This window comes from Chelonia mydas, chromosome 3 (genome assembly GCF_015237465.2).
Source record: "Chelonia mydas isolate rCheMyd1 chromosome 3, rCheMyd1.pri.v2, whole genome shotgun sequence".
NCBI classification, from domain to species: Eukaryota; Metazoa; Chordata; order Testudines; family Cheloniidae; genus Chelonia; species Chelonia mydas.
Genome location: NC_057851.1, coordinates 121,805,994 through 121,830,941, shown reverse-complemented (window position 1 = coordinate 121,830,941; position 24,948 = coordinate 121,805,994). Strand labels below are relative to the sequence as shown.

The following is a 24,948-nucleotide window of genomic DNA, read 5'->3' as shown; positions in this document are numbered from 1 at the left end:
AGGAAGGTTAGAATATTCATTTGTACTTGTGAAAACATGGGATTATTTATGCACTAACAGTAGCTGACAAAGGCAGTTGACACAGTTGTCAGTGAGTTTCTAACTTAGGGTATGTCTACACTACGAAATTAGGTCGATTTTATAGAAGTCGATTTTTAGAAATCGAATTTATACAGTCGATTGCCTATGTCCACACTAAGCGCATTAAGTCGTCGGAGTGCATCCTCACTACCGTGGCTAGCATCGACTTACGGAGCGGTGCACTGTGGGTAGCTATCCCACAGTTCCCGCAGTCTCCGCCACCCATTGGAATTCTGGGTTAAGCTCCCAATACCTGATGGGGCAAAAACATTGCCGCGGATGGTTTTGGGTATATGTCATCAGTCACCCCGCCCTCTGTGAAAGCAACAGCAGACAATCGTTTCGCGCCTTTTTTCCATGCAGACGCCATACCACGGCAAGCATGGAGGCCGCTCAGCTCAGCTCACTGTCACCGCTGCTGTTGTGTCCTGGGTGCTGCTGTCAGCAGACGGTGCAATACGACTGCTAACTATCATCATCCACTACTTCCACTGCAGCTCTGCTCTCCTGGTGCTATGAATTCACCTCACAGGTCCTCTTGTCATTCTGTATAAATACCTATTCTCATGACATCCGTCATCATCCACCGCTTCTGCTGCAACTCTGCTCTCCTGCAAACGCCATACCACAGCAAGCATGGAGCCCGCTCAGCTCACCGCTGCTGTTGTGAGCATTGTAAACACCTCGTGCATTATCCTGGAGTATATGCAGAACCAGGCTAAGAGACGCCAGCATGAGGACGATTTTGATGAGAACATGGACACAGACATTCCTGAAAGCATGGGCTCTGGCAATTGGGACATCATGGTGGCAGTGGGGCTGGTTGATACAGTGGAACGCCGATTCTGGGCCTGGCAAACAAGCACAGACTGGTGGGACTACATAGTGTTGCAGGTATGGGATGATTCACAGTGGCTGCGAAACTTTTGCATGCATAAGGCCACTTTCCTGGAACTCTGTGAGTTGCTTTCCCCTGTCCTGAAGTGCAGGAATACCAAGATGAGAGCTGCCCTGACAGTTGAGAAGCAAGTGGCGATAGTCCTGTGGAAGCTTCCTACGCCTGACTGCTACCGGTCAGTCAGGAATCAATTTGGAATGGGCAAATCTACCGTGGGGGCTGCTGTGATCCAAGCAGCCAGTGCAATCATTGATGTTCTGTTATCAAAGGTAGTGACGCTTGGAAATGTGCAGGTCATAGTGGATGGCTTTCCTGCAATGGGTTTCCCTAACTGTGGTGGGGCAATAGACGGAACGCATATCCCCATCTTGGCACTGGACCACCTTGGCAGCCAGTATGTAAACCGCAATGGTGCTGCAAGCACTCATGGATCACAAGGGACGTTTCACCAACATCAACGTGGGATGGCCGGGAAAGGTGCATGACGCTCGCATCTTTAGGAACTCCGGGCTGTTCGAGCAGCTGCAAGAAGGGACTTACTTCCCAGACCAGAAAATTACCACTGGGGATGTTGAAATGCCAATAGTTATCATTGTGGACCCAGCCTACCCCTTGCTCCCATGGCTCATGAAGCCGTACACAGGCAGCCTGGACAGTAGTAAGGAGCAGTTCAACTATAGGCTGAGCAAGTGCAGAATGGTGGTAGAATGTGCATTTGGATGTTTAAAAGCTCGCTGGCGCTGTTTGCTGACTAGTTCAGACCTCAGCACAACCAACATTCCCACTGTTATTGCTGCTTGCTGTGTGCTCCATAATATCTGTGAGAGTAAGGGGGAGACATTTATGGCGGGGTGGGAGGTTGAGGCAAATCGCCTGGCATCCGATTTTGAGCAGCCAGACACCATGGCAATTAGAAGAGGACAGCAAGGCATGCTGTGCATCAGAGAGGCTTTGAAAACCAGTTTCATGACTGGCCTGGCTTCGGTGTGACAGTTGTGTGTATTTCTCCTTTATGCAAACCCACCCTCTTTGTTGATTTTAATGCCCTGTAAGCCAACCACCCTCCCACCTTCGAAATAAAGTAACTATTGTTTTGAAACCATGCTTTCTTTCTTTATTAATTTTTTTTTAAAAAAAGGGAGATAACTGACAAGGTAGCCCAGGTGGGGTGGGGAGGAGGGAAGGACAAGGCCACTTTGCTTATTGTAGCCACACTACAAATCAAACTGTTTGGATGACAGCCTTCCTGTTGCTTGGGCCATCCTCTGGAGTGGCTGGGTGCCCCGAGCCTTCCCCCTTCCCCCTCCCCCCCCCCGCCGTGTTCTTGGACATCTGAGTGAGGAGGATATGAAACTTTGGGAGGAGGTCAGGCGGTTGTACAGTGGATGCAGCGGGGTCTGCTTATGTTGGCTTTCCTGCAGCTCCAACAGATGCTTCATCATGTCCGTTTACTTCCCCATTAGCCTTAGCATTGCCTCCTGCCGCGTTCTGCTCTTCACGCTCACTTAATGCTTTCCTAGCCTCTAACACTGAATACCTTCATGCATTCAGCTGTGACCTATCAGTGCGGGAGGACTGCATGAGCTCAGAAAACATGTCATTGCGAGTCCGTTTTTTCACCTTCTAATCTGCGATAACCTCAGGGATGGAGATGATAGGGGGAGCCTAGAAACATTTGCACCTGGGGGGAGATAAAAAGGGAGAGTAAAATTTAAGATGATACATTTCTGAGAACAAAAGGTAGACTCTTTCATAATGAATCAAGCAATTCACAGCAGACGGCACATGTGCTTTAGATACAAGGTCGCATTTTGCCTTTTATATTGAGTGCCTGCCAGTATGGTGACACATCACACACGGCTGGGCAACAGAATTCGGTTTCCATGCAGCCATGGTAAGGCAAAGGGTAAGCGGGGTTGGCTTCTTACGCATAACATGTGAGAATGGTTTCAGACTGCAGCACCATCCTTTCCCATAGCAAGCAATGGGTTGGGTTTCACATTTAAAAGGAGGGGCTGCAGTTTTTGGGTGGATGTGCAGCGCACACCTCCTCCCACCCCACCGCATGGCTGTTCTCTGGGATGATCCTTTTTATCCAAGCACAAACAGCCCAGCATGAATGGGGTCCTTTTACTGTTCCCTTACAAAAATTCCCCTATTTCAACCAGGTGACCATGAATGATATCACTCTCCTGAGGCTAACACAGAAAGATATAGACCGAATGTTGCTTGAATGTGACCAAAACCCAGGACCATTCGCTGCCATGCTTTGTGCTGCAATGATTCCAGACTACTTTCAGAGTACCTCCAGGAGAGCTTCATGGAGATGTCCCTGGAGGATTCCCGCTCCATCCCCAGACATGTGAACAGACTTTCTTCCAGTAGCTGTACTGGCCGCGAATGCAATTCTTCAGGGCAGATCAAACATTAAACACTATTGCTTTTAAACCCTGTACTGTAGTTACAAATGTGCACTCACCAGAAGTGTCTTCTCCAGCTTCAGGGTTGGGGATCCTGCCTTCGGAGGGTATTGGGTCCAGGGTGATGAAAAGGTCCTGGCTGCTGGGGAGAATGGATTCACTGCTTGCCTGCTGCACATTCTCCTCCTCCTCCTTTTTCTCATCCACAAAATCCTTCTCCCTGTTGTGTGAGACTCCCCCCTTGGAGGTGTATACGGACAGTGGTGGGGTAGTGGTAGGGTCCCCCCTAGAATGCCATGCAGCTAATCATAGAAGCGGCATGTATGGGGCTCTGACCCAGAGCACCTGTTTGCCTCCTTTGTCTTTTGGTAGGCTTGCCTGAGCTCCTTAACTTTCACGCGGCACTGCTGTTTGTCCCTGTTGTAGCCTCTCTCCAATATGCCCTGTGAGATTTTGGCAAATATATTGGCATCTCTTCTTTTTGATCGGAGTTCTGCCTGCACAGATGCTTCTCCCCATACAGCAATCAGATCCAGTGTCTCCCTTTCGGTCCATGCTGGAGCCCGTTTGCGATTCTGGGGGAACTGCATGGTCACCTGTGCTGCTGAGTTTGCCACGCTGACCAAACAGGAAATGAAATTCAAAAGTTCCTGGGGCTTTTCCTGTGTACCTGGCTAGTTCATCGGAGTTCAAAGTGCTGTACAGAGCGGTCACAATGGAGCACTCTGGGATAGCTCCCAGAGGACAATACCGTCGATTTGCGTCCACACTACCCCAAATTCGACCCAGCAAGGTCGATTTTAGTGCTACTCCCCTCACCAGGGAGGAGTACAGTAGTCAATATTAGGAGCCCTTTAAGTCGATGGAACGGGGTTGGTTGTGTGGACGCATTCATTTTAAAATCGACCTAACGCGGCTAAATTCGACCTAATCCCGTAGTGTAGATGAGGCCTCAGTTTAGAAGCAGTCTGCAGCATGTTCAAGGCTGTTTAACTGGGACAGGTACTCAACCAGTAGAAACTAGGACGGGATCTAGAAGAATTGCAATGATTTGTGTTGACAAGTCTTTTATTAGTGTGAACTCTCACTGTTCCATCTGAAACTGGCTGCCTGGTGATAACATTCTGCCTCATACGTGTCAAAGAGCATTTCTCAGCTCTGCAGGAAACTCTGAGAGCGGATCTGAGAAGTGAATTTTGGGAATGTAAGAACCATTATAAAAATACAGACTATGTGGAAAATACAGACTATAATACAGACTATGTGGAAAAGACACGTGTTTTGTAAACATAGACCATATGATTTATTTTTAGAAATGTTACATATGTGGGTGGAGTATAACATACAAAAGAGGTCACTTTTTAATATTAGTGCATATATGAGTCAATATATAATCTCACATAAGTCTAATATTTAAAACAAGTGCTACATATACTGCAGTCACCTATAATTTACATGCCTTTTTGTTCTGCAAGGGAAGTGTGTGTGTGTGTGTGTGTTAGGGCTGTTTCTTTGTCTCCCTGAACCTTGTGTTGTCATTTGCACTGGTGCAAAGTGGGTGTAAGCTGGTACTAAATCAGAAGGATGGAAATAACTGCAGAAAGCGCAGGCTAAGCCTGTCTACACTGTCCCATGGTGAGGACTACAGGATGTTAACTGCAGAGAGCACCAAACAGTTGGGCTCTCAGTGCTCTGTGCGGACACTGCTGGCATGAACTAAAAGGTATCTAGTTCACATTAACATAGTCCTCTCTGAAACAGGACTATAGTCACATTCCCACAGTCTGCACTGTGACTCAGTGCAGACAAGCCCTAACAGAGACTCAGGCCTTGTAACTGAGGACATTATAGATACACTGCAAAATGGATTCCCCTTTCCAATTTACTTTCAGTGTATTGACCCACATCATTTGATCAACATTTGTTCAAATGAACAGGGACTTCTACTGTACTCCTTTGCCAAACAGCATTGTAACAGAATATCTTGGTCAGACATTCATTGATTATCTCAGCAATAAAGCTGACATTAAATGCCAAAGGGGCATGTAAAGGACTATAATAAGAAATTGCTTTTTCTAAAAGGTATCCTTGGCTTTGTCTGGCATATGACCTAAGACCCACACATTCAGTTGTGAAGGTATCACTAATGATGTGCTAGTTCTCAAGGACGTATCAGAGTGCTGCAGCTAACACCCGATAACACTGCTCACTCCAGTGCTGACACACTTTGGCTGCTGAGTGCAAAAATCTCTCCTGAAAGAGACCCTAAGCAAAAAGCAAGGAGCTGCGTTTACTCACAGGACTGTGCAGCAGGTAACATAAAAATCCAGCCTCATCCAGGCTGCTCTTTTCCAGAAGACTAAACAGTATGATTGCTGCATTGTTCAACCTGTTTTCCTGTTTATTATTGGCCACCTCTTTTCTCTTCTCTTATAAATTCAACTTTCTTTTAGTTTGTTTTCAGCTTTCTTCCTTTTTAAAGTTTTCACACTTCTGTAGGCATCTTCTCTGCAAGGTGGAGGAATCTCACTACCCGCTTGCACAAGCAAGCAGCATTCTCTTCTTGTCTGATGATGATTTTAATAGATGGAAGATCTGTGGCATAGAATCTACGATTCCCTGCATCTTGTGCAGTTATTTACACCAGTGTGAAGCATACTTGCTTTGCACTAACTTTGCACTGTTGTGAATTACTGTACAAGGTGAAGAGCAACAAAGAACTGGCCAGCACTGGCCTGACTTGTTGGTTGTAGGATTGACCCCTGTCAAATGTAATAGTTACTTTGATGTGGCCCTTAAAATAGTTTGGTTTTAGAGCAGCTTCTCTCTCAATGAAACATATCCTGCTAATTGTTTTCCTGTATTACTCTAAAAAGTATGAGTCTTTAATAGTGATTTCAGGGAAAAAATGACCCCGTTTTGACTTTCCTCTTTGGCTAGTTGAGTGATATGTCAGGTTTCCCGTCATCCATGAAGAGTCTCTCTCTCTATTGTGAACAAATTTATGGAAATATATTTGTATGTAAAACAAAATGAGATACTTAGATCCCCAGCCTCCTAGGCAAGATGTTTGTGGCATCATAATCCCCATTAGCCAGTGTTGTACCTCTTAAAATGGCATCGATGCTCTTGACTCAAATCATCCACATTTTACATATTGGCAGGAATGTTTTCTCACTGGAATGAAGTTAAAGCAAAACCATTATATATAATAAACTATGGCTATAGAAATTATCATTACTCAGAGATTGTCCTATTCTTGAACTTTATAGGCAAGCTAAACATACACATTTAACATAATGTAAATCTCACAGTTGACCATGAATATAAAACATTAATTTGACACATAACTACTGGGTGTACATACTTTTGGAGTCAATGTAAATACATCCCCACTTTTGTTTCAGCTCTGTTTGCATGAGGTGGTGGGCTTCTGAGGACAGAAAGCAGTTTATTGTTTGCAGAGTAAAATAGATGGCTAACATCTGGTACTAAGTCGGGGAGACTAATACACTGCACTCTCTCTTTGTTCAGCTGGCCTTGTGCTTAAACTGCCTGCTGTAGTAAGGATGTTTGTAGTTGTTTTATCTGTAGATAGAAGTCAGGACAGTAATCTTGTCACTTGAAGAATTCGAAGAGAGAACCTAGCACTGTGAATTTACTTTACAAAATTAGTAATAATATAATTCCTAACCCTGCTTGTCATAGAAGACTCTCTTAAAAGTTCATAAAGTGTTTTCTCCCTAGTACCTCATTCTTTAGTCATAGCTTCATGGTTTAAGGCCTGAAACCAGTAGATCATCTAGTCTGATCTCCTGTATATCACAGGCCATTCCATTTCACTTTGTTACCCCTGTATTGAGCCCAATAACTTTTGTTAGGCTTTAGCCAATCTTCAGAAAGGCACCCGGTCTTGATCTGAGGACATCAAGGAAGGGAGAATCCACCACTTCCCTTGCTAGTTTGTTCCAATGGTTAATCACCCTCACAGCCAATAATGTGTGCCTTATTTCCAGCTGGAATTTGTCTGGCTTCAGCTTCCAGCCATTGGTTCTTTGTAATGACTTTCTCCACTAGATTAAAGAGCCTTTTAGTACCTAGTTTCAGAGTAGCAGCCGTGTTAGTCTGTATTCGCAAAAAGAAAAGGAGTGCTTGTGGCACCTTAGAGACTAACAAATTTATGCATCCGATGAAGTGAGCTGTAGCTCACGAAAGCTTATGCTCAGATAAATTTGTGCCACAAGGTGCCACAAGTATTCCTTTTCTTTTTAGTACCTAGTATTTTCTCCCTATGAGAGTCCCTATACACTGTAATCAAGTGACTTCTTGCTCTTCTTTTGATAAACTAAACAAATTGAGCTCTGTAAGTATCTCACTAAGATACTTTTCATTTTCTTCCATCCTGAAATAATTTTTGTGGCTCTTTTCTGCACCCTCTCCAATTTTTCAACATCCTTTTTGAAATGTGGACACCAGAACTGTACACAGCGTTCCAGCATCTGTCTCTGCAATGCCATATACAGAGGTAAAATAACCTCCGTACTCACTGCACCCCTGTTTATACATCCAAGGATTGCACTGGCCCTTGTTGACACAGTGTTGTCCTGGGAGCTCATGTTGAGGAGTTTGTTTACTGTGACCCCTAAATTCTTTTCAGAGCCACTGCATTCCAGGATACAGTCCCCCATTCTATAGGTCCGGACTTCATTCCTTGCTCCTAGATGTATAACTTTGCATTTGGCTGTATTTGCTGTGTATGACCTCCCCGTCATCCTCATTACTCGCCACTTTGCCAATCTTTGTGTTATCTACAAGGTTATCAGCAATAATTTTTATATTTACTTGTAGATCACCAATGAAAATGTTGAATAGCATTAGACCTAGAACGAGTCCTTGTAGAACCCCGCGAGAAACACCTCTATTTGATTATGCTTCCCCATTGATGACTACTGTTTGAGATCTGTCAGTTAGACTGTTCTTGATCCATTTAAGATGTGCTGTATGGATACTGTATAGTGCTGTTTTTTAATCTGAATGGTGTGCGATGCTAAATGAAATGCCTTACAGAAGTCTAAGTACATCTACTCAGATACTTTTATCAACTAAGCTTGTAATCTCCTCAAAGAATGAATTCAATTTTGTTTGCTAAGACCTAATTTTCCATGTTGACTGACATTAATTGTATTCCTATCCTTTAATTCTTTACATTAAGGTATTTCAGATAAGGGAGGGGTTGGCAAACTGGTTTGCACAAAACTCAATATTCTCTGATCCAAACTAAACCTTTTTTGTGCTTGAGGTTCACTCTTGCTATCTTTCTCATTTTTATGCACTTTTGTACCTCAAAAGTAGCTGAATTATAACAATGCTGTCTGAGATTTCCGGAACGTTCTTGTTTCGGCTGAGCTCAGCCAAAACAAGAAGTTCTGGAAATCTGAGACAGCACTGATAAAATTCATTTATTTTTGGGAGTTGAAGGTGGCAACCAACTGCACAACCATGAGCGGAACAGGTGAAGGAAATTGTAGCTAATGACACTGGGGAAAAACACTTACTCTTACCATGACATTTTTTTGTATCTTTAATGTTCACCCAGAACAAATAGAATTTTAGTTTTTAAGTTCTCTGCGCATTAATTGCATGGTACTTAATGTATCCACTTGGGAAGTATGAAAGACTGAGTTGACCAGATTCCGCTTTGAACATGTGGGTCCAAGGAATCTTGGTGTTTCATTCTGGCTCTTAGCTCCTGAACCAGATCTCATCGATTATTATCATGTATTACTTGTCCACCTTTATGACAAACATGAAAGTACTGAGAAAGAATCCGTGTCATTTCCCAAATAGTGGGTAGTTTTTTATATATTTAAGTAAGGCTATATACACTATGAGCGAGGGGTGTGATTCCCTTGCTCGTGTGTGCATACTCATCCAGCTCTCATCGAGCTAGTGCGAGTATAAATAGCAGCATACCTTCGGTAGCACAGATAGTGGCAGCAAAGGTACAGTGAGTTGTACCAAGTAAATACTCACTGGTTTCAGGTGGGTATTTACTTGGCACAGTTCAGCCATTCTTCTGCTGCTACTACGCATGCTACTGCAGCGACACTGTGTTCACGAGCAGGGGAAATACACCCCAAGCTCGTAGCATCGACGTAGCCTAATTGTGTTAATTGAGGACAGATTGTGCTGTCCATTATACCAGAGTTAATCCAGAACAAGTCCACTGAAATCAGGGCCATTACTCTGTGTTTTATGCTGGTGTATCTCAAATCCGAAGCGATTCCCAAAATATAAAATATCGGGGTAGGGCTATTGAGTGGTCCTTTTCAGTACTCTTGACTCTTCCAAGCCAGATAGGGTTTTGCCTGAATAAGGAGCAAATAAAGACCTCTAAATCAGCACTGCTCTTTTTAAGGCACATTTCAAAATGGCACAGAAATGATGAATACACAAATCCACAATGAAGTAACCAACTGGGCATGAAAAGTAAGTGCCTAGCTATGAAGACCTACTGTTCTTGACTTTGCTTTTGCTATCTTACAGAGCTCAGCTTCTCCACCAGGATCAGTGTCCTGCCAACTTCCAGCTCATCATCCAAGTAAACACATGAAGGCCCAAGAAGAAACTGAGCAAATATTTCCTAAGGTAGGTGAGAAAACCCTGGCCGTTGTTGCGTCCTTTCAGTTGAATTTCTCAGCTTGCTAGTTAGTTCGTCAAGCCAAGGTGGAGTGTTGGGGATAAAGCGTTGGGGATAAAGGCCAATTCCTCCCCGATAGGAGTTCATTAGCTTCAGTGGAGTCACACGAGGGATAAATTGTGGCCCTTTATGCTCATAGGTCAGCAGGTTGCTTTGTTTTCTCTGGAGCTGTAAAAAGGAACATACACTGCCGTTCAGTATACCTCCAGCCTCTCTCCCTCCTGCCCCAGAACTGGCAATTGTTTTTCTTACGCTTTTTATTCTTACTGAATCATCACCAGAAATTCACCGTTTTAGGTGTTTGTTTGTTTTTTCAATTCAGATGTCTCCAAACCATTTAAGTCAAGTTTTATGACTTCACCTGCACATTATTTTTATATACATAAAATGCAAAGGAGGAAGTCCAGCCCTGTCCAGAGGGAAAGCCTCAGGCCTATTTATCACTTAACCTCATTGGTGCATAGCCTTTGTGCAAGCTCTAGCATAGGGATGGGTTTCATTCAGGGATGGTGCTTCCCTGTTCCTCCAAACCCTCAAATGACATTTTCCAGTTCTAATGACATCTGATTAAATATATGGTATGTCGCATGTTAGGTGCTCTAAAAGGAGAGACACACAAATTAGATCCAAAAAGGCAGATGTACCAATTATTTCTGCCTATGGAGAGAAGTAGTGCTTAGTTTGTTCTTTCCAGTCCTGCATTATACATTATTTTCCAGTAAACAGATGTTTGGATGAGACTGTGTCTGAAATTCATCTTTTCTTTCCATCCTCTCAGCCAAAATTCATCTTTATGTCTCACCTTGAGTTCTGCAACACCCTCCTCTCTGGTCCCCCAGATAACACACACTTTCTTTCTTCAGTCCATACAAAATACAGCTGCTAAAATCTCCGTTGTGTGTTGATTTGATCATGTCACTACCATCTTGGGAAAAATTCCTCCACTGGTTCCTCATCTGCTGTCACATGATATTTAAGTGATTTTTGTCACCATCTTCAAAGCTCTACATAACTTTTCTCCTCTTTATGTATCCTTCCTTGTTGGACTTCGGATTACCTTGCTCTGCCAGTGTTCTCCCCATTTGTTAGCTTCTCCCACAAATGCCTTTTTGCCTTTGTCCATGTGGCATTGTACAACTTCCCTGAATTCATCCACAGAGCCCTGTCCACAGTTTTGGAGAGATTTAAAATTCCACTCCTGCTGCAGTGGGTTACAATGAATCATGTTGACTTGTGTTAAAATCCCTGTTTGCGCCCATTCCCTTTGTCACCCTGTCTGTCCATCCTTAGATTATGATCTTGGAACAGTGACAGTCCCTTCTTGAATGTCTGGAAAACGATTAGCATTACCATAAACAGCGAATAAATACTACTCATAATAATCAGTGGCTGTACAATAGATCCATTTTTAAAAAATAGTATGTGATGTGTACAAAATGCAAACAACATTACAGTTTGGACTTTGCCTTTATGAAAAGGCAAAATCAAGCCACATTTCACAAGTGATGACAGCAGAATGGGAGCTGAAGCTCCAAAGAGGAAATCTATCTTGTCGCTTTTATTTTTCACATATTTAACTACACTCTTATGTAGAGGATCAGCATCATTCAGGCTGATAGTGAGAAAACAGGGTGGAGAATCATGAGCATGGAGTAAGATCTAATTTTCTCAGTGTGTCTGAAAAGTCCTTGCTTTTTGGGTCTGTCTGCACTGCAAAAGCAAAACAAAAAACCTGCAGAAGTGAGTCTCAAAGACCATAACAACTGACTCATGCTTACACTGCAGACTAAAAACAGCTGTGTAAATGTTCCTGCTCGGGCCAAAACTGGGGCTCTGAGGCCCTCCCCACGTGCCAGATTTCAGAGCCCGCGCTCCAGCTCAAGCCCGAACATCTACACTGCTGTTTTTAGCCCGATAGTGAGACTCATGAGCCTGATTCAGTTGACATGGGCTCTGAGCTTCGCTGCTGCAGGGTATGAGTTGGGTTTTTTGACACATAGGTGGACCCTTTGCCCACTGTTTTGTGGACTTGCGATTTAATTTCCACCTCCTATATTTTCCCTTTAAATTCTTCCACACATTTGTTTAATTCTGCCAATCAGTGCAACTAGGATTTCCAATTTAGTGTCCATTGATTTTACAGCGGCTGTCATATTACCAGTTTTATGTCTGGAGCTTCCTTATTATTCTTAGCCCATTCCCTTGGCCAGAGCTGACTTAAAAATGGAGGAAGTATGGAAAATCATGAACACTTCTAAAGTGTTTTCATTTCATTGGTTTTCAAAATGGACTGATTTAAAAAACATCCATAGAATTTAATAGTTTTTTTTAGATTTGAAATTGGAATGTTCTAAAGCAATTTTTAAAATTTTAAAATAAAAATATTTCCAAAACAAAAAGTGTTGATTTTTTTTTTTATCTCATTGGGTAACTACTCCGATCAGTCAAAGCTGGCAATGAAAAAAGAGAGAAAAAGAAAAGAAGAAAGGAAAACAAACTTTTCTGTTTGAAAATTTTGAAAACAGAACATTTTGAGAAAATCTTTTTTGCAAGGTTTCTGTTTCTGAGGCTTGTCAACTGACTCTTTTCTTTTTCCCCCTTAAAAACAAGTGTTTGAAGAAAAAACGTTGAGCAGCTGTGTTGACTGATTGACACCTTCGTTCTGACTGAGCAAAGATGACCACGGAGACTTTCAGTCTGAAGGCTCTTGCTCTGAAAACCAGATTTTTCTCCACAATTGATTTTTTCCCCTCTAGTCTGTGGAATGAGTTCATTTTTATGGACAGGATTTGTGTGGTGTTTTTTAATTTGGGGGTGGGGGGGGGAGGTTGAAGTGTTGTGAAGTTTCACTTTTACTCTTGCAATTCTACATGCAGAGCCGCTCCCAGCCTCGCATCAGATTCCTTGGAACAGAAAGCATCTAAAGTGTTTTTCTTTGTAGTTTGATGGTCTTTGGAGACAAGAAATCTTATGAGGAAGCAGATAAGATTATTTTTTGTACTATTTTGCAGAGATTCTTCCCTCTGTCATGATGTGTCCCACACTATTGCCAACCCCAAGCATTACAAAATCATGAAATGTTTAAATATATATATAATAAATATATGCTATTTAATATTGCTATTGATTTTATATGGAAGGCATTCAGATACTGTGGTAATGCATGGTAAACCCCTGAGATGCTCCCATGCTTAAATGAGCTTAAACTCACGAGACCTCAGGAGTTTGGGGCTCTGGAGAACCTGATGTGGCAAACCAATTCCGCCCTTTGTGTCTGTTTGTGCTACGTGAGCACAGGGTTGGAACTTTTGTTAGCCAACCTATTTTATAATAGAATGAGAATAAATGCCTTAAGTGTTGGAAAAATGCCAAGGAATTGACAGAAATCAAATCTGATATTCAGTTACAAAGATACTTTTATTAAATCTGAATATATTCCTTATGAAAAAGTCTATATTTATTTAATAGTGATGAAATCAATAAGATTCTTTAGAAAGTACTCTGAAAAACCACAGAATTTGAGAATTGAGATCCTTTCCATAAAATCAGCTTATAGAATTGAATAGAGAATTATATGCCCCTATAGAATTCTACAGGCTTGTTTAAGAATTCTGTAGAACAGTTTTCATATTCTGTTTGTCTCTGTTATGACATTTATGTGTCCCCCCATTCACATACTATGTGAGCACCTCAAAATCTTTAACGTCTCTGTCCTCACAACACCCATTGGATAGGGAAGTTCTGTTACCCCCATTTTACAGATGAGACACTGAAGCACAGAAAGACTAAGTGACCTGCCCAAGGTCACACAGGAAGTCTCTGGTGGAGCAGGGAACTGAACTCAGCGCTCCTGTGGCCTATACTAATGCCCTAACCACTGGACTATCCTTTGTCTCCCCTTCAGTTATTATTATTTTTACTGTGGTAGCATCCAGGCTTCACTAGTTGCTATCCAAACTCAGAAGAACAAAGTCCCTGCCCCAAAGAGCTTACGCTGTAGCACTTTTCCATGAGGCATATAAAACAAGTGTTTGGGAAAACATTTTTGACATGACCAAAAGAAGCCAGTTGTTATAACCAGGTGGCTGGTGTGTATGGAACAAAGTTTACTGCCACTTGCTGGGTTTAAAAGTAGATTTTGTTTCTCACACTTTGCTGTTAAAATTTAGCCACTCAGACAGAAAAGGGGGATCATTATAGACTGCTGCAGAATGGGTAAATAAAGCTGAGTCTGGTGGTCAAGGGGACTGGCAAAGGCAATTACTCATGTGAGCACATTTTACTCTTCTGGTAGCTGAGAAACCAGTTTGGGATATTTCTCAGTAAGAATATATAAAGCCAACATTTTCTTCACTGTGTTCTCTCTTCTCCCTGTTCTTCCACCCCATACTGCAACGCCCAAAATAAATTCCATTCCTGACCTAGGCAGTTTTTGCTTGTTAGTTTAGACACAAGCCCATCTCTGTGGAGTCTTGGGAAGAACAAGATTTACTATAGAACCAGGCAGGAGGACTGAATGATGGTCCACACATAACTGGCAGAACAGAGGGATGTGTCCTTATATGAACAAAGATGAATAGCTTAGTTTTCTTTTTCTCCTTTACATTTCTGTTGTGAGAAGTTAAATATGGCCAGTTTGAAATGCTTAGTTATTGTAAGCCTCATGCCAGCTAGGAAATATAACTGGTGTTAACGCCTGCTTTCAGCAATAGGTGCAGCTGAACTGGTGCTGTAAATGGTTTTAATGCAAGTGTAGACAGGACCAAACTGTGTTTAGTACCATTTCAGAAAACATGGTGGATCTTCAAGGGATAATCCTGAAGTGTCTACACTAGCCTTTTTTAAGAAGTCTCCTACCACTTCACTGTTAGCAGTGCTGCTCCAGTAGTACAAGCAGTGGTGGGAATGCTGGCATAGACAGGGCACTGGTGATTTTAAGTCGAGGAACTCTTTTATTATGCATTTGTGCAGCACCTTACACAATGGGGCTGATCCTAATTGTAGCCTCTAGAACTACTGTAAAACAAATAATAGCATAACACAGCATTGCTATTAGCAAGGCAGTGTAGGCACTGTGCTTCCTGACACTCAGCCAGGCACAAAAGATTTATGCATGCACTCAACTTTACTCACTGTGAGCAGTCCCAGGGGTCTTTGCAGGATCAGGGCCCTACTTGTTAGTGGTAGGAGACACAGCTATGCTTTGGCTGATTGTTACCCCTACTTTAAATATGACTGACAAATTAATAAAAGCATTTGTGTTGGCAGTGTAGTAGTCAGGTGATTCAGGGTGGCTGTTTTGACATGATGTGGGTTACAGGTAATAGTAGCTTTTAAGCCAGTTTTATTTTGAGGGGTGTACCTATCATCCTACAAATAAAAAGTGAGGTAGGTTGTAGCAGCAGATTTGGAAGAATTGAAAAAGATTAAGCCGCACATCACTGCTGAGTCCAAGAGCCATTCCCCCAGATCTTCAATGAGTCATCTTATTTATTTATATATATTTATTTCCATTTTAAAAAAACCTATCAAGTGCTTTGGGTCATGTACAAATATTATAAAATCTACAACTGCTTGGGCAAATGTTTTTTGTTTTGTTTATTTAACTTCCCAATCCCTTCAGAGAACAAATAAGCCTTGCAATGTGACTGGAAGGTCAGCAGAATCTTGAATATCAAGAACTTTAGCTGTGGTCTTTTTTTAATTGTAGAGTCTGTGTGCGAGCACTCGTTTTTATTTTATTTCTAATGTAAAGGGATAAGCTGAAATCCTTTGATCGGGAAGAAAATGTCCCTTTGCTGTTGCTCAAATGAAGGCCAAATCCTAGTCCCACTGAAGTCAATGGAAAGCTTTTATTGATTGTGGTGGGATCAATCAATAATTCTGTTCCATAGAGTTATATGTTAATATATGTTCAAATCTATCATCCATTCTGCCTTCATAACAATAAAACATATCTTTACTGGTGGCTTGACAGTGTTCCTATCTCTGACTAAAGACCATATGGTGATGGCAAAAATATGCAGCTCTGTGGGCCAGGGACTGTCTTTTTGTTCTGTGTTTAAACAGCTTCTAGCACAATGGGTCCTGGTTCATGAGTAGGGCCTGTAGGTGAGATGGTAATACAAACAAATAATGTATGTATGTATGTATTTTAAAATTTCCCATCACCGCATTTAGGCCCTGATTGAGGAAAACATCCCTATTCAGGACTTCACTTGAACCTGCCATTTACTTTGAAGTGTGCTTAAATCCTGTTCACCTCAATGGCTAAATTTAAGCACATGCTTAAATGCTGTCCTGAATAAGGATTGACTTCATCCTACATGTAAGTGCTTTTCTGAGTTGCAGCCTAGCAAGCCTCCCCTCCCTCATTCTTTTAATTAATTTTTTCTTGGAGAGAGCAGGTCAGTTTTGACTGAGTTAATTTCCAGAAGAATTGTATTGGGTATCTAATGATGTGGTTGTTTGGGGAAGCCCCAGTGTTGGAAAGATGTCTCCATTACCAGTTGTATGTGTGCTACATTTTGGAACTTGAAAATCATTTATTTATTTTTAGATTTATAAAGCACATCAGTCCTAAGTGAGATCAGAATCAGGACCTGTGTCTTTATTAGTGCCCTGTGCAGTGCCAAGTAGGCTGTTCTCATTTCATACAATTTTGGGAGCTATATCAATACAAAAAGTTACTTTTTAGATCTATAAGTAGACAGATCCCTGCCTGGATAACATTACAGTCTAAGGTTTCAGACTAGCAGCCATGTTAGTCTGTATTCGCGAAAAGAAAAGGAGGACTTGTGGCACCTTAGAGACTAACAAATTTATTTGAGCATAAGCTTTCATGAGCTACAGCTCACTTCATTGGATACATTCAGACCAGCTGTAGCTCACGAAAGCTTTTGCTCAAATAAATTTGTTAGTCTCTAAGGTGCCACAAGTACTCCTTTTCTTTTTGCAATTACAGTCTAAGCAGACAACATACAGACAACTGTGTAGGAGAGAAGTGGTGCTCTGTGTCTACTTATCCCAATAGCCCCTATTAAACTTCCAATGAGCGCTCACACTTTGCCTACAGTTATTTACTAAATTATTTTGTGTTTATTAATATGAGCTACTAAGGCATCTAAACAACTGGACTGAAAGGTTTCAAAAGTGCTGTGTATCCAAAGCTCCCATTTATTTAGGCACCTAAATATAGCCTTTGGGGTAGAATTTTCAAAAACACTCAAATGACTTGAGCTTACATCCCATTGGCTTTCAATGGCACCTAGGCTCCTTCGTCACTTGGGCATGTCTACTCTGCAGTCTGAGGGGTCACGGCAGCACAGGTAGACATACCTAAGTAGCACAGGAGATGCAGCGGCATGGGCTTCAACACAAGCTGGTGACCAGCATGCCAGGGACTCTGGATACATACATGTGTTGCGAGCCTGTGTTGAAGTCCATGCTGTTGCCTCTATGTTTCTATTTTTAGCTGTGCTAGCTCAGGCATGTTTACCTGTGCTGCAATCACAGCTCGGATAGGTGTGTAGACATACCCTGAGGCCCTTCTGAGATTTTTGCCTGTAGCAGACTAATTTTAGGCACCCATTTCTGAAAATCTTGACTTAAATGTATTTAAATTATTTCGCTGTAAATCTGCAGATCTATTAGACGCTATTCAGGAAAGCACTTAAGCATATGCTTAAAGTTAGGTGAATTCCTGAATGAGAGTCTTACTTATTAGCTGTGTCTTAAAGCAGCAAATGGACATTTTTAAAGTTGGGATTCTCTACCTACATTAACAAATTATAAATGTGTGTTAGGACTCCAACTAAAGCTTGTGACATAAGCTAGCACCAGTTGATTTTGATGGTATCTTCCTTCTTCTGTTAAACAACCAGCCTCAATTGTGTGGACGTATCGTTGAATAAGATCATTGAATCATCTAATGGGAGGTTAAATGGAAAGTAAAAGTCTTCATAGTGGTGTGATGGAATTCCTGTGTCTAATTAAAGCCTCAAAGCATTTTTTTAAAAGCTGTATAAAAGGTGAATCATTTCTGTAAACAGCCCCTAAAGCAAAAAACCCAACACCTTTGCTGTGGGAGAAGTAATATGGCCCAGAACACCTTCGCAAACAAAGAGTCACTCTTCTGCAAGCTGCTCTCTTTCTTCAGCTACTCAGCATGGGGTGCCAGAAAAATCATTAACAGGCTCATCCTGCACTTCTCCCTTTTCCACACCTGCATATCACGATCCCTGCTGTAACTTTATGGACCGTGAGGAGGCAGGTTTGACGCCATGAAACACAGGCTTAGCTAACAGCTGCAGGATGGGCAGAAAGCCAGACAGTAAAATGTAAAGAGGAGGAAGGAGAGGGATCACCTTTGAAGTTTACAAAAAAAGCATGACTTTGACCACTTCCTTTTTAAATTAGCTGTCTCAGGTACATTGAGATATTGGCCACCAGCTTGAATGTAAAAAAAAAAAACAAAAAAAGGGTGGGTGGGGAATTGCTTGGAACTAGTCAATGTACTGTAGTTAAAATGTGAAGTCTGGTGTGTGTGTGTTTCTTTTTAAAGCTTTTTAAAAATTTTTAAGTTTCAGTATTAAAGGAAACCATGTATTCCATTTGGGGAATCTCGGAGCTAAAAATAGTGTGTGCCTGTCAAGTGTGAAAAGCTACATTAATGCAGCGTTAAAGCTGAAATTTGAATCACATGCAAGCCAGGAAATTCATAGTTACGGTTCCCACAGCAACAATAACTCAGCCCCCTTGTGCATATGCAGAATTCTGGGTTACTTTATATGGTGTTAACTTACAGCAAATTCTGATGTTCGTTACACAAGTGAATTTCCCGGGTAGCCCCAGTGGTTATGGCAGATTGGCACTAGCGTACCTGAGAGTATACTTTGATGATGCCATGGAAAAATTACAGTTGCTGTAGCAACTACATTTTGAATGTATTTGAATCGGAGCCTTTGGAGTGTGTGTGGTTTTGTTTTGTCTAGTTTTTATTTAATTGTGATTAACAGAGGGATAAAGAGAAAATTTTAAAACCTGTGTTCGACTGGTTATATATTTAGAAGCTAGAGTCTAATTTTGATTACAACACTGTAAATTGGAATAACGACATTGACGTCAATGGTCTGTCATAAAATCTGATCCTTTATGTGTAGGAGGGTTTCAAATGTGAGTTCTCCGATTGAGGAGATTCTCAAACATATTGAGTGTGTTTATTTTAACTGTATTTAAGTCTATCAAACATTGATTTGAAATGATCCATGTGCTTCTTTGAATGTGTACTTTGTTAAAATAATCATCCATTTATTTTCAGGGTAGGGAGCTCGAAATATCTGCTTATTCATTCTGTATATGCAACAAGGGTGCCACATCATGGCACATCTAAAAAGATAAGGAACATGCAAAATATATTTTCAGATGACTTTGTTTTGATAAATCTGGCAAAGGCATTCATCTTCATAGTGTATTCCAAACTGGAGGATTTATGTTACAGAAACTGATTTGAGTTGTGAGAGCTGCCCAAGAAAGCATCTATTGCCCTAACTAGTGATTTTTAAAAAATAAATAAATACATAAAATATCATGCTCTAATATTTCAGAAATACCAGTATAAACTGGAGCAGAATTTGGCTCAGTGGGTTCCTGTATGAAAGATAAGTGCAGGAGACAAACTTTTAAAAAAGGTAAAAGGACAGCTTGAAAGGAAAAGAAAAATATATATATATAGCTCAACAATAATTTACCTAATTAGTACATAAAGCATCATTTTTAGTTTCACATGTGATGTTCAGAAACAGAAAAAAGGAGTATTTTAACTCATATTTATAATTTCCAGTTAAACTTCATTTATTTATCAAATGAAGGACATTGTCTATATTGTCTATTACACTAATTCATATACATATTTTTCTTTGTCTGTCAGCCATTCACTGGTTTACTAACTCGGACTCCTCCAAGGGAGTACCATAAGTCCATTTGATGCTCCTTTCTTTTGTATTTTTCCCCTGCTTTGGACCTCTGATTTAACTGAAAGGTGTACAAAACACACATGTGGCCAAACAGCTCCCTGAGAAAAGATAAAGGTGTGTTGATTTTTTTTCCTTAAAGGTCAAGTATAAATTCATAATACTTTATCATCATAGTCCTATCAGGAACCAATTTTTACCAGATACTTGGTGGGGAAAAATTCCCCCAGCATTCCTAGATTCATGATCTTCAGGATCTGTGGATAAGACTATGGATCCTGATAGGACTATGATAAAATAATATGAAATTGTGTGTAGTGCTAAAACCTTTCATTTAGGGCTGCCTCTCTCTCTCTTTCTGGAAACCTGGCATAACTGATGAGGAAGCTGACAGAATATCGGTGAGTTGACAGCTTGGCACAAAGACTTCTGGGAGCGCCTCAAATGAAAAACATTGGCAACACCTGCAAATGTTGTGGATAGGGGGAGGCCCTGAACAAATAACATTAACTTTAAAATTCCTGGGCTGCTTGTGTTGTTAGAACAATGTATTACGTTTCTTAGATCAGGTAGTGAGAAATATAAGGTAACATATTTTACTAAGAAACTATATTTTTCTCTGTCATAATGGTTTTAGGTGCATTACAAATAAAATAACATGATGTCTTAGCCTGATGACATGTCAAGACGTAAGGACCTGATTGCAGTCTCACAGCACTGTAAGTCAGGAGTAACTGTTGAAGTCTGCAGAGCTACAGTAATGTAAGAGGAGAATCAGGCCCCAAGACTCTAGAAAAGATTCAACGTAAGGGGGGAAAACAGGTTAAAAAGAAAAAGCAACAAGATCTATTTTCTGGTTTCAGAGTAACAGCCGTGTTAGTCTGTATTCGCAAAAAGAAAAGGAGGACTTGTGGCACCTTAGAGACTAACCAATTTATTTGAGCATGAGCTTTCGTGAGCTACAGCATCCGATGATCTATTTTCTGTAATCTCACTCCCTAATAAGTGGCAGTATCCCTAGTAAATAAAATAGATGTTGAGAGGGAAATACTTCTCTTGAGGCTGGTTTCTAGAGTCCGTATGTATTTTGGATCAAGGTGATTTATGAGGTCACCAGAACACAGGATTTCCACAGTGTATTGTTTTCTATTGCAATATGGATTGGAGATTTAATGACTGCTATGTTGCCCTTTCAGTTTTCTCCACCAGCTGGCTACCTTTGCTTTGTATTGAAGTAAAGGAGTATGTGGGTCTGTCTGTCTCTCTGTCTCTCTCTCTCTGCCACTGTTGTAATAGCTGCAGTGGACGTTGCTGATGAAGTTGCAATTCACTGTTCTGATGTCAGGAAGAGAACAGTGATGTTTGAATCTGGGATATGCCTTTGTGTAATGTGAGCTAGAATACATTGATTATTCTCTGGTGTACTTATGTCTGCAGCCCTATCAGCGTGGGATCTCTGGATCTCAAGATCTCGTAAGCTAAGCACAGTTGTATTTGCATAGGAGACTTCCAGAGAATGTCCAGGCACCCTAGGAAATTATGTTGATGACATAGGTGGCATTTTGCCTTTGCATCATTACTGAACCATGTCCTAGCTGGCTGGTAGGGGCTGCTGTCTTGTTTAGGAATGCGGCCCTTTCAAAGAGCCATAAAACAGAGGGTTTTTTCCCTTTATTAATATTTCTTAATGGATTTGCTTTTTAAATTGGCTACTGAATAGTAAGACATTAATATTTCTGCATTGCTTTGGAAACAAAGTGCTAAATTATAGTAGTACCATGTTTGTCAGTGGATAAAAATAAATGTACTTTATCAGGAAATCTAATAAACACATTAATAAATGTAGCTTCTAATACTTAGGAGATATATGCGTGTTATTTTCCTCCGTTTACAGGAGGGGAGATTGAAGCTTAGAGAGGTCAAGGGACTTGCCCAGGGCCAGACACTGAATCAGTGGCAGAGCCAGGAATAGAATCCCACTTTCCTTCCATCAAGTCATATGGTTTAACCACTGTCAAGAAGGTTACAAATTCTGTTCGACTGAAGAATTAATACCAATGCTTTTGGTTTTTTTCCTTTTGTTAATAATGTCCTATCTGCAGCCAGTGGGCCAAATTCTTCTGTTACTTACACCCATTCACCTTATTTATGTGCTTGGGGCTGCATGGCTATTCACGAAGGCACAAGTTGGCCTAATTATTTCATTCTATATAATTTCAATTAAAATATGACTGGTTAGGGGCTTCTGTACATGAGGTCAGATTCTGATCTATGTTTCACCGGTGAAGTCAATGGAGTTACTCTGCCTATGTACATGGGCGGAATCAGGATATTTGCCCTGAAGCTGGATATTTCAAATCCCCAGCCTGTCTCTTAACTGCTTTGCTCAGATATGTTGGATCACACCACTTGAGCAAGCTAACAGTTGTTTTCAGGAATGCAGTTGCAGCAGTAGACCATGCTTATTTAAAATCTTAGCTGTCTGTTTTCTTTAGCTGAATGAGACCTGAACAAGGCAGCTGAGTTAGATATTCTATGCAACTTTTGGATCACATGACTGTGGCTTTTCTGCTGCTACTTTAAATTACTGTCAGCTTCTGAACTTCTGGAGGCAGAGACTTGAGGTCTTGTTGGTGTAAGATGAGTGAAGCTATGGGCCATATTTGGTGAGCTCCACTTTGGTTATCTCTTTCATGCTAAATCTGAGAGTTGAATTATTTCCCACAGCTGCTGCTTTCTTGGCTTTCTGAATTGCAGAAAAGGCCTGAAGAGCAATCCAGAACTCAGGAGGTGGTGAGTTTCCTTCAACAAATCTTCACAACATCTCTGCATCACCCACCCTCCCCACCAGAAAAAAGAAAGAAAGAAAGAAAAAAGTTTATTTGAGCCCTTGTAATTATTCTGTCTGGGAGAGGAGCCAAGGTGTCGAAGTATCAAAGTGAAATTCAGAAGAGTCAAGAGCAAGCAGAGACTTGAAGGGGAAGAAAGGGAAGTAGAAAAAACACTTGTCTTTATCATGGTAATAGTAATGAAGCTGAGCAGAAAAAGCCCAGACAATGGGCTAGGTTACTGTACTATAAACTGCTTCCTGCCACTGAAATTCACAAGTCACCTTTACTTGGCTGATTAGAGAACTACAAAGCCAGGCGAGCTGGTTTTGACTTTCTGTCAGAAGCTCGCCAATACTTAACATTTCTGATATTCAGGGCTGCCCTGTAGACACAGTTTTTTTGCTCCTGAAAAATGAAATGTGGACTCAAAACAAAGGAACTGCTCTGTGGGTTTATTGATTACAAATTATGAATGATAACATTTTGGGCCTGACACTGCAAGGTGTTGAGCACCCTTAACATTCTGATTGACTCTGATGGGAGTTGAGGCTGTTCATACTAGTCCTTCGGTGTCAGTTAAATATGGGGTGTATCCCAAAGATTTATCTTGCTGCCCCTCTCCAAAGTTTGTAGGCTGGCTGGCCCTGTGCATAGTGGGGTGCCAAAGGTGGATGGGATTCTGTCACACTTGGGAGGGGGTCAGTGAAAAATTATTTCACAAGCCAGGCTCCTCCCCCACTACCCTACCCCCAAAATGACAAGGCCAACTCTGTACCTTCTTCTAAGCTTTCTTTTAAATCCAGTGCCTCTGTCCATGCAGTTCACTTCAGGGATCCAGCCCTTCAGGGACACAATCAGGCTTTCTAGTCAATTAGCTTAATCCTGCTGTAAACTTGCCTATTTGCCATTCATGTCAATGAAACCTTGGTTATAGTGACTCTCTCACAACAAAAGCTTTTTCAAAACAAAACAAAACACCTATTTGTCCATCTGTATCTGTCTACGTGGCTTTAAAGGCAAAACTATAAGACAAGGAAAGGAAATGTCCGCAACAAAGAAGCACCCTTTTCATAACCAGACCAGTTAAAATAACTTAGTCAGCAAAATGTGGAAGGATTTTTGGGTGACTTTTTTTACCGTAATAATTTTCCTTCAGGGTGGAGGAATTACTATTTTTTAAATTATTTCAGTAGATGAATATTGATGTATTTGCTCTCTATTGTATAACTTTTATGCACATGAGTAGTCCCATTGAAATCAGTGTAAAGTTACACACATTTCAGTCTTTGCAGTATATGGACCTTTATAAATGGTTATTTAAATTGCACCATAAATGTACATAATGCTTCATAGCATAGACATATATATATGAATAATAAAAGGCTCTGACCCTGCAATGAGCTCCACATAGGCAGATTATTGAAGCACAGGCATCTGTCCATGCAGAGCTCATTAGAGGATTGAGAACATAGTATATTAAGTCAATTTTTCTTAAATAAAATTAAAAACACATACACTAGCCATTTGGTATTTACAACTTATCCCTGTATCTAAGTTGTGTATAACTTCATTAGCTGTTTTGAGCATGTATTCAAAATGACTTTTTGTCTGGTCTTTTACATACAAGGGCTATGCAACGATGGGGGTTCAGTACAAGTAACGAGAACAGGCTTTTTTAAATATACTTGAGCAGTCCATTGAGCATATAGACTGGGACAAGTTCTGCTCTTCATTTCACTCATATAAGCCTATTGATTTTTATTAGGGTTGCAGAGAGGGCCGAATGTGGAAGGCACTGTATAGCGGGCCATTTACTTCAGTCATTGATTAAAAACTGATCCTGCCTCTAGGGTCTGATGGAAAGCCCATTGAAGAGAGTAGAAAGACCCCGATTCACTTAATGGGCTTTGGACTGGGCCCTTAAGTAGCTCAAAACTCCAGAAACCAAACCATTTGTATTAAAAATAAAACAACTTCTCTATATTGTTTTATTTATGGAAGTGTTATTGACTAACTCAATCCCTGGGTGTTGAGAATTGTTCAGGTT

The 24,948-nt window shown here is 41.0% G+C and overlaps 1 protein-coding gene across 5 annotated transcripts in view; it reads left to right on the top strand.

The window, feature by feature from the left end:
* The window catches only part of LOC114022199, a 125,903-nt gene that overhangs the window by 93,234 nt on the left and 7,721 nt on the right, over positions 1-24,948 (top strand). For all 5 annotated transcript variants that reach the window (XM_037895133.2, XM_043543196.1, XM_043543195.1 and 2 more), the window contains 2 exons: positions 9,946-10,047; positions 22,798-22,863. In XM_037895133.2, coding sequence (XP_037751061.1) covers positions 9,946-10,047; positions 22,798-22,863 — 168 coding nt within the window. The remainder of the gene's footprint in view (positions 1-9,945; positions 10,048-22,797; positions 22,864-24,948) is intronic.